At 37.0% G+C, this 14,735-nt stretch overlaps 1 protein-coding gene across 8 annotated transcripts in view; it reads left to right on the top strand.

Moving 5' to 3' along the window:
* LOC137005136 (NACHT, LRR and PYD domains-containing protein 12-like) overlaps positions 1–14,735 on the top strand; it is a 124,631-nt gene that overhangs the window by 88,682 nt on the left and 21,214 nt on the right. For 5 of the 8 annotated variants that reach the window (XR_010892211.1, XM_067365935.1, XM_067365929.1 and 2 more), the window contains 2 exons: positions 6,382–6,555; positions 7,066–7,147. Coding sequence is in view for 7 of the 8 variants with exons in the window: in XM_067365935.1 (XP_067222036.1) it covers positions 6,382–6,555; positions 7,066–7,147 (256 nt within the window). In the remaining variant the exon portion in view is untranslated. Of the gene's footprint in view, positions 1–6,381; positions 6,556–7,065; positions 7,148–7,274; positions 9,269–14,735 lie in introns of those variants that run through there. The other 3 variants (XM_067365932.1, XM_067365933.1, XM_067365934.1) reach the window with 3 other exon arrangements.

The raw sequence follows: 14,735 nt of genomic DNA, 5'->3' as shown, positions 1-14,735 counted from the left end.
CTGATTTTTTCAGCACGGCCCCTTTAAGAGATGCGTTCCCTCTGCCCCACCAGCTCTCGACTATATACATCGCATAAACAAAGTTTACACAGCTAATATAACCCTCAAATGGATCTTTACAAGATGTTCGTCATGCATGCTGTATGCATGCTTCAAATTATGTGAGTAAAGTATTTATTTAGATGGTTACGTTTGATTTTGTGTGAGTTTGAGGCTATGCTCTGTGGCTAAAGCTAACATTACACACTGTTGGAGAGATTTATAAAGAATGAAGTTGTGTTTATGCATTATACAGACTGCACGTGTTTAAAAATGAAAATAGCAACGACTCTCGTCTCCGTGAATACAGTAAGAAACGATGGTAACTTTAACCACATTTAACAGTATATTAGCAACATGCTAATGAAACATTTAGAAAGACAATTTACAAATATCACTAAAAGTATCATGATATCATGGATCATGTCAGTTATTATTGCTCCATCTGCCATTTTTCGCTGGTGTTCTTGCTTGCTTACCTTGTCTGTGCACAGATCCAGACGTTAATACTGCCTTTCCTTGTCTAATGCGTCGAATGGGCTGGCATTATGCAAATATTGGGGTCATACATATTAATGATCCCGACTGTTACGTAACAGTCGGCGTTATGTTGAGATCCGAGTGTTTTCCGGAAGTCTTTTAAACAAATGAGATTTATATAAGAAGGAGGAAACAATGGAGTTTGAGACTCACTGTATGTCTTTTCCATGTACTGAACTCTTGTTATTCAACTATGCCAATATAAATAAAATTTTTCATTCGAGGGCACCTTTAATTTAGCGAATTGGTAAGTTTCGTCAGGGTGTGAAGAAATATAGAGCTGAGTATCATCAGCGTAACAATGAAAACTAACGCCATGCTTCCTAATGATATCTCCCAAGGGTAGCATGTACAGAGTGAAAAGCAATGGTCCTAGTACTGAGCCTTGCGGTACTCCATATTTAACTTGTGATTGATATGACATCTCATCGTTTACTACTACAAACTGATAACGGTCAGATAAGTATGATTTGAACCATGCCAATGCAATTCCACTAATGCCAACATAGTTTTCGAGTCTGTTTAGAAGAATATTGTGATCAATAGTGTCAAATGCAGCACTAAGATCCAGTAACACTAATAGAGAGATACAACCACGATCTGATGATAAGAGCAAATCATTAGTAACTCTAATGAGAGCAGTCTCAGTACTATGGTACGGTCTAAATCCTGACTGGAAATCCTCACAGATACTATTTCTTTCTAAAAAGGAACATAGTTGTGATGAAACTGCCTTTTCTAGTATTTTTGACAGAAAAGTGAGATTTGAAATCGGCCTGTAATTGACTAATTCTGAAGTGACTTGTGGCCAAGTATGGTGACCCATACTTGGAATTTGTGCTCTGCATTTAACCCATCCAAGTGCACACACACAGCAGTGAACACACACACACCGTGAACACACACCCGGAGCAGTGGGCAGCCATTGCTGCGGCGCCCGGGGAGCAGTTGGGGGTACGGTGCCTTGCTCAAGGGTCTCACCTCAGTCGTGGTATTGAGGGTGGGGAGAGCGCTGGAAATTCACTCCCCTCACCAACAATCCCTGTCGGACCTGAGACTCGAACCCATGACCTTTGGGTTACAAGTCTGACTCTCTATCCATTAGGCCATGACTGCCCCCTCAGTCTCACAACTTGATCTCTAGGATCAAGTTGTGGTTTTTTAATAAGACGTTTAATAACAGCCAGCTTAAAAGTTTTTGGTACGTATCCTAGTGATAAAGATGAGTTAACTCCCTGAGGTCCGAAAACGCGCTGGCGCGTTTTGCAGGATTTTTTTCACATTGCAGCAAAACAGACTTAAAATACTCCGTCATTTCTTGTCATAGAGACATAAGTAATATATCAATTGAAACTATAGAATGTCTTCTTTTATTTGTGTACACTCAGAGTAAAAACACAATGTTGTGCTTTTTGTAAAATAAAGAAAACTAACATGATGCGTGATCTCTCCTCTCCCTCTGAACGAAGTCCAATCTGATAGTTCTCAGAAAATGAACTGTAACTTATGAATACTAATGACAAAAAAATGACACTTATGTCTAAAGAAACGTTGAAATGTCATGTTTTAAATCGTGCAAGTCAAATCGAAAACAAACATTCTGTGTTTATGTAATCTGTATGAAAATAGAGCCATGTCAGAAGTCCGAGATTCAGCTCATTACCCGCTAGTGCGGCCACGCCCACGGAGCCAGCGCTATTCAGAGGCAAATTCAGAGGCAATACATGTATACATCGTCTCAATCGTGTATTTATTGTCTTGAAAAGTGTTTATTTGGATGTTAAAGCCATGGTTAGCGATCTCTAGAAGACATGCAGTTAGTTCCTAGTTCCTTTTCTTCTTTATATGAATTTGTGGCCTAAAGGTGTACAGAGCGCCCTCCGGCTGCAAGTATGAATTGAAATCACAGTATCCAGCACTCACAGTGATGACAATAAATATTACTTCTCAGTATAGAAAATTGACATAAACATATAAGAATCCATCAATATTTCTCCAAATGTGCATGCTTTTAAGCTAAAAGCCTATATGAAATGCCATAGAGGTAACATAATTGTTCAGACACTTTGCATCACAGAAATACATTATATTTTAAAGAATATAATAGAATACCATTATTTTAAATTGTAATAATATTTCACAGTATTGCTGTTTATGATGAGCTGAGACATTATTACATAGGGTTTTTTTCACAGCCTACCTGACTGAAAGGCCTCATTAATATGCAAGTCATTTCAGGTCATTATTATGTGATTCTTTTGTCTTCTCAGGTGTAAATGGCCCATTATTCATGCAGATTCACGCCTCCACGCATACACGTGTTTCTTGACAAAAAGTGTCTTACAAAAACTAAATCAATATATTGTTTTATATGAAGGAGTAGGCAGCATAATTTTTACATAATTCTGAAGCAAAAACTCTAGTCTACAACCTCCAATACCCAGAAGTCTTGTCAATACAGATTTAATATACTTTTTTTGGCCTTATTTCAGTGACTTAAGTTTTTTGTTTTTTCAATAACCACGCATAAACATTATTCCTTCAAAAATACAAACATGTACATACATGTTCCTCACATATTATTGTAGCCTAGTTTGTGCTGAATACAGTGTAATGACACTTTTGTCATTTATATGTTTATGAACAACTGAAAAAAGCACAAATGTCAGGGCATGTCAACACTTCTCCAAGCCCCAAATCAGCCTCAGACTCCAGAGGGTTAACAATATTAAGAAGAGGATCTATGACCTCCGGAAGCATCTCTTTCAATAGCTTAGTCGGTATAGGGTCTAACATACATGTTGTTGATTTCTGTAACGTGAGGCAGCTAGCAGACGGACGGTTTAGCCAGTCTGTCTGCTTCCTGTCCTGGGCCCCAGTTTGTCATGTTTCAGCTCTAAGACTATGTGCCATATTACTAGAGAGAAGAGCAGCACCATCCCGGGACGGATGAATACCATCTCTTTTCAACAGGTCAGGTCTGCCCCAAAAACTTTTCCAATTGACTATGAAACCTATATTATTCTGCAGACACCACTTAGACAGCCAGTCATTGAGTGATGATAATCTGCTAACTATCTCATCACTCCGACGAACAGGAAGGGGACCAGAGCAAATTACTTCTCCTGACATTGTACTTGCGAGTTCACACACCTCTTTAACCCTCTGGAGTCTGCGGCTGATTTGGGGCCTGGAGAAGTTTTGACATGCCCTGACATTTGTGCTTTTTTCAGTTGTTCATAAACATATAAATGACAAAAGTGTCATTACACTGTATTCAGCACAAACTAGGCTACAATAATATATGAGGAACATGTATGTACATGTTTGTGTTTTTGAAGGAATAATGTTTATGCGTGGTTACTGAAAAAACAAAAAACTTAAGTCACTGAAATAAGGCCAAAAAAAGTATAGTAAATCTGTGTTTACAATACTTTAGTGTATTGGAAGTTGTAAACTAGAGTTTTTGCTTCAAAATTATGTAAAAATTATGCTGCCTACTCCTTCATATAAAACAATATATTGATTTAGTTTTTGTAAGACACTTTTTGCCAAGGAACACAGTATGCATGGAGGCGTGAATCACCACTGAATAATGGGCCATTCTCACCTGAGAAGACAAAAGAATTGGATAGTAATGAGCTGAAATGACTTGCATATTAATGAGGCATTTCAGTCAGGTAGGCTGTGAAAAAAACCTTCTGTGATGTCTCAAGCTCATCATGATATATGAAACATACAGAAAAATATTATTACAATATAAAGTAATGGTTTTATATTATACTTTAAAATATAATGTATTTCTGTGATGCAAAGAGTCTGAATATAGGCTTTTAGTTTAAAAGCATGCACATTTGGAGAAATATTGGATTCTCATATGCTTATGTCAATTTTCTATACAGAGGAGTTATATTTATTTAATATTCATTGTCATTACTATGAGCGCTGGTGTTTTCAATTCATCCTTGAAGTCGGAGGGCGCTCTCTGTGCATTTTTAGTCCACAAATTCATCTAAAAGAAGAAGAGGCTATTCCATGAATGGAGTTTCCAATTCATACTGCAGCCGGAGGGCGCTAAAGAAACAAAAACTCATCTAAAATTCATCTATAGAAGAAAAGAAAACAGGAACTAACTGCATGTCTTCTAGAGCTCGCTAACTATGACTTTTACATCCAGATAAACACTTTTCAAGACAATAAATACACGAGTGAGACGATGAATGCATGTATTGCCTCTGAATTTGCGTCTGAATAGCGCTGGCTCCGTGGGCGTGGCCGCATTAGCGGATAATGAGCTGAATCACGGACTTCTGACATGGCTCTCTTTTCATACAGATTACATAAACACAGAAGGTTTGTTTTCGATTTGACTTACATGATTTAAAACCTGACATCTTAACGTTTTTTTAGACATAAGTTTAATTTTTCTGTGATTAGTATTCACTAAGTTACAGTTCATTTTCTGAGAACTATCAGATTGGACTTCGTTCAGAGGGAGAGGAGAAATCACGCATCATGTTAGTTTTCTTTATTTTACAAAAAGCACAACATTGTGTTTTTACTCTGAGTGTATACAAATAAAAGAAGATATTCTATAGTTTCAATTGATATATTACTTATGTAATATCATTTGTGCCGACGTGAATAATAATTTTAGAGTATTTACGATTAGCATTAGCCAGCACTTTTAAATTTGCTTTGATGTCAGGTGCTCTGGCTCCCGGCAAACATGTGACTATGATGGCTGGTGTCTCTATTTTCACGTTCCGTGTAATAGAATCGCCAATAACTAGGGCACTTTCAACAGGATTCTCAGTGGGTGTGTCACTAAGTGGGGAGAACCTGTTTGATGTTCTTACTGGAATGGAAGAGTGGTGTTTTCCGCGGCTAGGCCGCCTCACCATTACCCAAGTGCCCTGCTGCGCGGGCTCTACAGCCGGAACCGAACAATGTACAGAGTTCACTAAGCTAGTCGCATCCAAAACAGTATCTGAAGCCCCTGCATTCTTACTATCCTCAATTAAAGTTTGGATGCGTCTCTAATTCTGAGATTCTCTCTGTCAGCCTGACTATTTCCCTACATTTATGACATGTAAATCCCTCGTCACTGACAGAGAAACCTATGCTGAACATGTGACAAACTGAACACGAAATCACACTGGGAGAGGATGACATGACTCACCATGTTTGTAGACTGATCCGAGTTACCACAGCTGTTTGATGAACGCGTTGAAAGAGGAGCGCGCGAGACTGATGACAAGTTAACAAGCTAGTAAGATGCAAACGCGTTGTAACAGCAATTTAGATTCAAAGATTACAAGCTAGCGATGTCAGATTAATGTGGTAGGCAATAATAATAATATAAGCAACAATGAATAAAAGTAAGAGATTCAATAAAAGTAAGAGAAAACAAAGCTATACTGAGACGCAAACCACGAGCAGCGAGGCAGCGAGCAGAGGCAGCGAGGCAGACAAGAGCAATCGAGCAGGAGGATCATCAATTTTGCCCAACAAAATTGCCCCCTAAAGTGCTTGCCAAGTCATAACCCATCATTCCAGTGATATTCTTTTGAGCCGTTTTGTAATGTCTCCTCATTTCACTTTCTGCGTTTTTTTTCTTCTTTTTCTCTTGCTCGTTCTCTCTCCTCGACCGTCATATGCCCCCTAATGCTGATTGGTTAGACGTTTGTTGTTGGTGTTGGCCCGACTATTTTCCAAACAGTGTAGTTGAAAAAATACATACCCCACCTTTAAGATTGAATCTACTGAACAGGAGGGAGTGTCTCTGTGTTCTTTCTGCAGGCTGTGGGATTGTGGTATCACAGATGAAGGTTGTGCTGCTCTGGCTTCAGCTCTGAGATCAAACCCCTCACATTTAAGAAATCTTTATCTATTCGGGAATAAACTCGGGCACTCAGCGGTGAAGCTACTCTCTACCCTAAGTGATGATCCACAAAACAAATTGGAGAATTTTGAGTGAGTATTTATTACCTCAGTCATAAGTACTATAATATACCAGCTGTAGTTACACAAATTCAATATGAAGAATTTGTAAGCTAGGTTCATTGTCCTAAGTGAGGGCATACTCACACTAGGCACGGTTGTCTTTTACGAAGCCCTGGTGCATTGTCCAAAAATCAACATTGACTCTTACTGCATAAGAGACAAACACGTCCAATTGTCTTTCGAAAGTTTTATTTCTTGCAAGAAAGGTCAGACAGTCATTCAGAAACACAAGTAGCTGCAGAGTGTAAGACAAAGAATGAAAACTTCCCCTCACTTTTATTCCCCTCACTTAACCTCCAAGGCTGAAGCATTGGTCCTTTTACCATATTAGGAACATGTTTACCACTTCAGTGTTTTTCCACTTGTCACCCAAAGAATGCATACTTAAGCACTTCTGAGGAAAACAAAATCATTTAACCATAAGCATATAAGTAAAATCATATGGAAATTGAATCTCAAAATTTCCCCCACAACGTATAGGAATATTATTATGGAGGCAGCTGACGTTTATGGAGGAATTTTCAGCTTAACTTGCAAACTACAATTCCTGTTCATCAATATGGTGAGAACCAGATCCTTTATAAACATAAATTAATGAAATAATGTATTTAATTATATTTAGTGTGTGTACTATAAGTGTACTATACAAGTAGTAATAGAAGATTGCTGTCATATTGATGACAGAGTAGTAGCTGCTCCGTGCTCCGGTGCAGTTAGCGATCAAACTACATGTGTACCACGCACGAACCCAATCGAACCACACCCAAGCCCACCTCTTCAAGCAGGCCAGGGCAATTACACTAGTCAAATGAACTAGACTTTGGGGGTCAAACATGCTCGGGCACGGTTCAGATCACCTAGTGTGAGTATACCCTGAGTTTGACATCTGTAACTGTTTTGTGTGGACTTTCAAGTGTAATTTCCAGTAACTTTCCTGTAATTTTTGCACTAATTCTAATTATTTTGTTTTTAAGTGTATCTCTAATTTATTTTCCATCAGTTTATACTAGATGCTGTTCTCTAATGACTGAAGAGTTGCTGTGAATGATGCTGCTGCACACATAGTGTCTGATCACACTCAAAATGTGATCTGGCTCATACTTAGCGCATCTGACACTCATCTTTGTTTTTCAGGGATTTTTTATGAATCATTATGCTACAAAATATATTTTGAATTTTACACCATATTATTATCTACATTTTTATGTATTATTATTTTTTATCTGTTACTGGTAATTAAATGTGTGAAAAATCAAGTAAAAGTAGTGTTTATATGAATAACAGACCCTACCGCTATTTAGGTGTTAATGAGTGTTATTTCCCTTTAGGGGCCAAGTACTAAAGGTACCTATTTTATGTTAGTTTTCTTCTTCTTCCACTCTTGAGTGTATGGCAGCCCATATAATTGTATGGTAAAAAAGATGTGCACTCAAAGTGCACTCATGTTTATAGGGTAATAACATTTGAACAATAAAGGCTAGAAACAAATCTTTTCCTCTGATTCCTTTGCTCAAGACAATTTGATTGCATCCTATTCCATCATAAAAATTTTCTGCCATTTTGAGTTTTCTGAAAAGCCTACTTTTTCAAACTAATTCTAGATGGTTTATCCGATTTCCACCAAAACTGGCTCAGATAATATTCCGACCATGCTGACATAAAGTTATTAAAAGCTTTTTGATAGACCAAACAATTATTAAATAACACATCAATGAAATAGATGGCAAGATGTCATGCTAATTCTGAGGCTGTAACTCTGCAGTCCTTTGGCATATTGACAACAAACTTTGTATGTGTCATTGTCACCTCACACTGACCATACCCTATCAATTTGGTAATAACACCACCCATTGGTCAAAAGTGATGTGCAATTAAATCATGTTCCTAGGGTGCAATTGAATTTATGATTTTTCAACTTTTTTGAGTAAAATAATCTAAAAATATCTAATCACTCATTGGATTGGTCTGATGGTCCCAGCTATGCTTGCATGACTCATCATGCCTTTTTATGTGCTTGGCACCTTAATTGCTGCTTACATATGTATTTTTCTTTCTTTCTTCATTCATCTTGAACTTTGTGTAAATTAACATTTCAGGGATTTAGCTTTACATAGAATGCTTAAACAATCAAAGAGAGCATGCACATCCAAAAAGTATGAAAATCTGGTGCACAACCAAACATAGCAGAAAAAAAATCCAAAAAACGTCCATTATTGCCAAAATGTCCATTAAAGCAACAGCACATGTCACCAAAATTGACGTTTCAAGCTTCATGCTCTTCATCAGACTTAAGTTATACATAAAAGCACACTCATACTGAATACAGTCATGTGAAAAAGTTAGGACACCCTATTGTATTCTATGCTTTTCTGTATCAGGACATTACAAATAATCATCTAGTGCTTGGCAGGTCTTAAAATTTGGAAAATAAAACCTTAGATGAACAAACACATGGCATATCACACTGTGTCATCATTTATCTAACAAAAATAAAGCCAAGATGGAAAAGTCATGGGTGACAATGTTAAGACATCCTATGATTCAGTTGCTTGTGGATCCACTTTTTGCAGAAATAACTTGAAGTAATCATTTTCTGTATGACTTTATCAGTCGCTCACATGATTCTGGAGGAATTTGGCCCACTCTTTACTTATTGCTCCGGTTTATCGAGGTTTGTGAGCATTTGTTACTGCACAGCTCTTGCCACAGCATTTCAGTCGGGATGAGGTCTGGACTTTGACTGGGCCATTGCACCTTGATTCTTTTGTTTTTCAGCCATTCTGTTGTAGATTTGCTGGTGATCTTCGGATCATTTTCCAATTGCATGAGCCAATTTTGGCCAAGCTTTAGCTGTCAGACGGATGGCCTCACATTTGACTCCCGAAAACTTTGGTATACCTAGGAGTTCATGGTCGACTCAATGACTGTGAGGTGCCCATGGCTACAAAACAAGCCCAAAATCATCAGCCCTCCACCAGCATGCTTGACTTTTGGTATGAGGTGTTTGTGCTGATATGCTGTTTTTGGTTTTCACCAAACTTGGAAATGTGCATTATGGCCAAACATCTCCACTTTGGTCTCATCTGTCCAAAGGACATTGTTCTAGAAGTCTTATTGTTTGTTCAGGTGCAACTTTGTGGGCTTGAGCCCCTGCCCTTTTTCTAAATTAATCAAAAGTGCCCCTCTCAGACAAATAGCAATGATAAAATTGTGGTCAATAAAACAAAATGCATTTAAATTATAATTAACATGACAATGTGTACAATAGTAACAAATCGCTCAAAAGCTGGAAAATTCCCATAACACGTTGCTGTAGATTGCGTACGTTTTGATTGGCTGACTGATTTTCCACAGTCTCTCGGCTCTCGAGCCATATATGGCGAGTATAAAAAAATTAAAAATAAAATACACCAAACAATTTTTTTTTTACTTTTTTTTTTCATCAATAATCAAAGCTAGTGTGTTGATTTAATTAAAAATCTATATATTACATAAATATTACATGGCTCATCAATGCCCGTTTGTCATGTATAATACTCCAATCGTGATATTGCACAAGAAGTTAAAATTTCATTGGACAATGTGAAGTACAGCGGTACATGGACAGACGAGCTTGCATTTGTGGAGCAATTTCTGCGTTTTGTCTCATTTTATAAATCAAATTCCATTGCTGACAAAATGGATGGTAACTGTCTACAACGCACAACCATGCAGCACCAAAAGTCGCATTAATGGTAGGTAAGTAGTGTTCAATTCATTTAGTGTATTTATGTATATTGATACACCGTTTACTATTTGATGAAACTATCATAGTTAATGAAGCCCAAGTGCCACCTACAGGCCTATTAAGTGAAGTATAGGCTGGCGAAAAGGTGACGTGAAAGGACTTTATTATATTACCATTTTTGATAATTATGCAGCATTATGAAAAAAGTTTCTTAAGCTCATCCTGTATTTATTTGATCAAAAACAGCAATAGTGTGAAATATTATTATATACAATTTAATATAATGGTTTTCTATTTTAATCTATCTTTTTTTTTTTTTTTTTTTTTTTTTTTTTTTACACGGCCCTTTTTTATATTTAAGCCCCTGCCCCTGAGGATCTCTCTGCATGTCCCTGCATGCTGTGTCCAAGTACAGGTCGCTGCAGGACAGTAATGATCAGTGGGCGAGGCCATAAACAGAGGGGCGTTTTTGAGAGCGTTACCTGAATTGCCCACGTCAGAGTGTGGGTAGGGTTTAGGGGTGGGGTTGGGTGAAGGGGATCATTTTCACTGCATGATATATAAACACCCACCAGTTTGAAAACACCCACAAATACAGAAACACCCACTTGTGTTCTGCAGAGACCTCATGCTGTTAGCTACTTCACAAAATAGTGTTCTTCTCTGAGGCATGGTAAAAGCATGGTACTCGCAAAAAAAAATTGAATTAAACATTAATATATTTATAGACAGAAAACTAAGTGTTGTTACAGTAGGTGGACAACCAAAATGGGTATTACCGCCGCGCATACCGCCGCCGCAGGGCCGTTGCGTTAACTGAAATTCAGTCGCGTGTAAAAAACTACCGCCAGGTGGCGCAAAGGGACGGATTGGAAAGTGACTGTAATAATAAAATGTCGGTTTGTAAACGGAGATGAAAGGACAAAGTAAAATAACAATAACATTATAATATAACATTTTTACATCCTTAAAAACCATTAGAAAATTTAAAGTGAGAGTTAATTTCAAAACGTGGGATAGTCTTTGGCTACAGTCTATGCATCAAAAATTAAAAGAAAGACCTTTACACAAAGTCTTACTGCATGCTATTGTCATTAAACAGTCATTACTAGGCATATATAGCCTATATATATATATATATATATATATATATATATATTTTAGGAGCACACACACACGGGTTAAAAATGTAATATTTTCATTCTGGTTTGCTCTTAGCAAAAAAAAAAAAAAAAAAAAGTTCCATATGCGGAGCGAAATGAGAACGGTCCAGCATTAAGACCGCATTAAGAGCAATAATTCTTATTAACTGCTATTGTTCTTGATTTTTTTATTGTTGTTATTGTTAGGCTATGCTATGTAACGTTTAGTGATTTTGATATTGCAGACTAAAATACCGGCAGGAATAAATATTTTGGCTAATTTACTCATTAAAACCAAAGGTGTTCATCAGTGATTGTACTTCAAGAGCAAGGACACGTTGTGTGCATTTTGTTTTGTGCTTTTACCAGAACGAAACGCTCGATTGTCTGTGTGAAAACTGCGCGTGTGCACGAGCGCCAACAGAACTGATAACAGCAGCAACGAGCACTGGCCATGATTTCAGAAACAACTCATTCCAGCGGATAGATCGCCTCTTATTTAACACAGACCTATAGCCTATCTTATCGAATTGAGATATTTCTTTCTTTTTAGGTACAATTATTCGCTGAGTTTAGGCTAAGTTCACTTTTGGGACGTTTCAGATTCTCGCAGAGAGCCAGCTGAAAGCGCACACTGTTTTTTTTATTTTATTTTATTTTTCAAAAGTAGCCTACAAGGTTTTGTTGTTATTGTGAGCGTACACAAATAAAAGTAGACCATTTGTAGTCTTGCATCAATAGGCTATCACCAAAAATGACGGAAGGCCTGTTTTAAGTTGTTTCAGCTGTCATGAGGAGAAAATCCATCAGAACGCGCCGGCGCTTTCGTCGGCCAGAGGGATCAAAATGTAACCAATTTAGTTTCATATTTAGGGTAGAGTGGGGGAAAACGCCCCCCTTAAGGAAAATGTGACATTACAGTGAAACAAAACATAAATGTGACTAGAATTGCCTTCCCGGTTTTGAGTGACTATGGCAGGAGTTATTCACCAAATATTAAAATTGCTCAGCCTTTATAATTAATTAGTATTTTGACTGAAAATATTTTTGTACAAAGGGGGCGTTTTGCCCCAGCGGTGGGGTAAAACGCCCCCCAAGGTGGGGTAAAATGCCCCCTTTCTTTACCAACCAGTTTGCTTCATAGATCAACAGCAAAATGAACAGACTAGTTTCTAAAAGTAAAAGGCAAGTAATGTATCAACATGTATAGGCCTACATATATATATTTAATATTTATTTGAGGAATATCCAACATATCCAAATTTTTAACATTTGATAATTGATGTATTTGTTCACCACTATCACCAAGACAAACAGAAAACCCTAAATAAATATTAAACTTATAAATTTATATATTTATGTAGTAAAATATGTCCAATAAATGCATTAAAAGCCATCCAATTTCATTTGGTCACCTAACCACCTTCCATCAGTGAGCTAACTGTGCTATCAAGCTAGCCTAATGCTCACTTGAGGTAATTTTTATTATTATTATTTTTTTTAAATTTTGTTTAAATATTTTGATTTTACCACCTAGTTATACTGCATTAAGTGTAAAACAAAGGATTTGATAGACAGAAATATGTTATTATAGTAATTATGATACAGAGAAACTATGCCCTCTGGGGGGCGTTTTACCCCACAAGCTACGACTTTTTTAAAAAATGTTTAATTTTTAAAATATAATCATATTCCTTATAAATAACATATCCTCTCAAACTACAGACTTCACTATTCATCTATCATACATCACTGTGATATCCTGCAGAACAATATTCTCTTAAACACTTGTTTACTAATATCTGAAAATTATAGCGCTTATCATGTAATCCTCTTCTCTTCAAATACGTCGCTGGTGTCAGCTTCTCCAAGGAGATTTGTTTATCCCCGTTGTCAAACGTAGTGCATAGCAACAGTGAAAATGTATATTGACTACCTCTGGTGCTTATTTTGAGAAAAACAGGTGGGGGGCGTTTTACCCCAGGGGGGCGTTTTCCCCCACTCTACCCTATATTTAAATATTGGGCTATAGCCTAATATAATTTTTTTAAGATGTCACCAATGTTGATTATGAAAAGTGAATAGCATGACGGATGCAATGTTGGGAGACATGCAGTGGGTCAGACATAAGTTTCAACCAATTGGCTATATTTAATAATTAGGAAGAAAACCAAGAACGTCGGGTGTGGAATGGATTGCGTAACAAACGAACTCATGTTTCCGCGGCCTTTAAATAAGGCTCAATACGTCTTTCTGTTTTTATTAAATTTATTTATTACTTTATTACATGTCTTTATTACTTAAATAATTGATAAGATGTTTTTGGTCGAACAATATATTTTAGCTGGTCTAGTTAGACACAAATTTGCGTAGTGGCTTATTGTGCAAACTTTTTTTTCCTACCACACGCCAAACTCATAACATTTCTTGCAGATTTAAAAAAAAAAAAAAAAACACGACGCTCCGACTTTTAAAAAATCCCTCCTCGCTCCAGTCAAAACTTTGCACATACTCTGCTCGGCAGCAGCAGACGCTGGCAAATGCGCGGGGGGAGGGTTGATCCCATTCGGAACTTCTGGAGTGGAGCGTGAAACACTGCAAAACACTGCAAATCCCCATAACGCAAACAAATAAAGAAACTTACTGCAAATACTCATAACAGAGTCTAACAATTGTGTATTTCGTCAGCTTATTTCATATGATCAGATCAGGATGTTAAAATTAACAAAAAGCATAGCTTAGGCTAATATTTTGAGTCTCCCGCCCTCTGGAATAATGGCTTTGGTGACAAACATTTTAAACAAAGCGCCCTTCCCCCTATCTCGAACTTGTCAAGTGTTGCAGAGCAAGCACTGTTAGGTTGGGTGAGTGCTTTTTATACACACAAGATAATGTAAAAATTACTATACATTGACATATAAATGGAACACAATCGGTTTGTTGTTTTTGTTTGTTTTTCTTTAACATTTTTATTTTATTTCTTTGTCTTTAAAATAAAGGATATAATTCATGAAACACGCAACAATTTCTTAATCAGTGTCCAAACAGATAGGCTATATTTTTCCTAAGTAGTTATCTGTCAAAATAAAGGACCGGTAACGAATAACAAAGTATGTGTGTGTCAAAAATCCATACTGTTTTATTAAAGGAGTTTAAAATATAAATAAAAAATGTATTTGTGATAAATATAGGCATAATATGTGAGAAAATTGACATTTTGCATAAAGATAAAAATGCTTAGATGCATTTGTTGGATAACATGGTTAAAGCTCCACTCAGCG

This window comes from Chanodichthys erythropterus, chromosome 17 (genome assembly GCF_024489055.1).
Source record: "Chanodichthys erythropterus isolate Z2021 chromosome 17, ASM2448905v1, whole genome shotgun sequence".
Classification (NCBI taxonomy): domain Eukaryota; kingdom Metazoa; phylum Chordata; class Actinopteri; order Cypriniformes; family Xenocyprididae; genus Chanodichthys; species Chanodichthys erythropterus.
The sequence above is the reverse complement of the archived record's forward strand: the minus strand, read 5'-3'. Positions and strand labels throughout refer to the sequence as shown.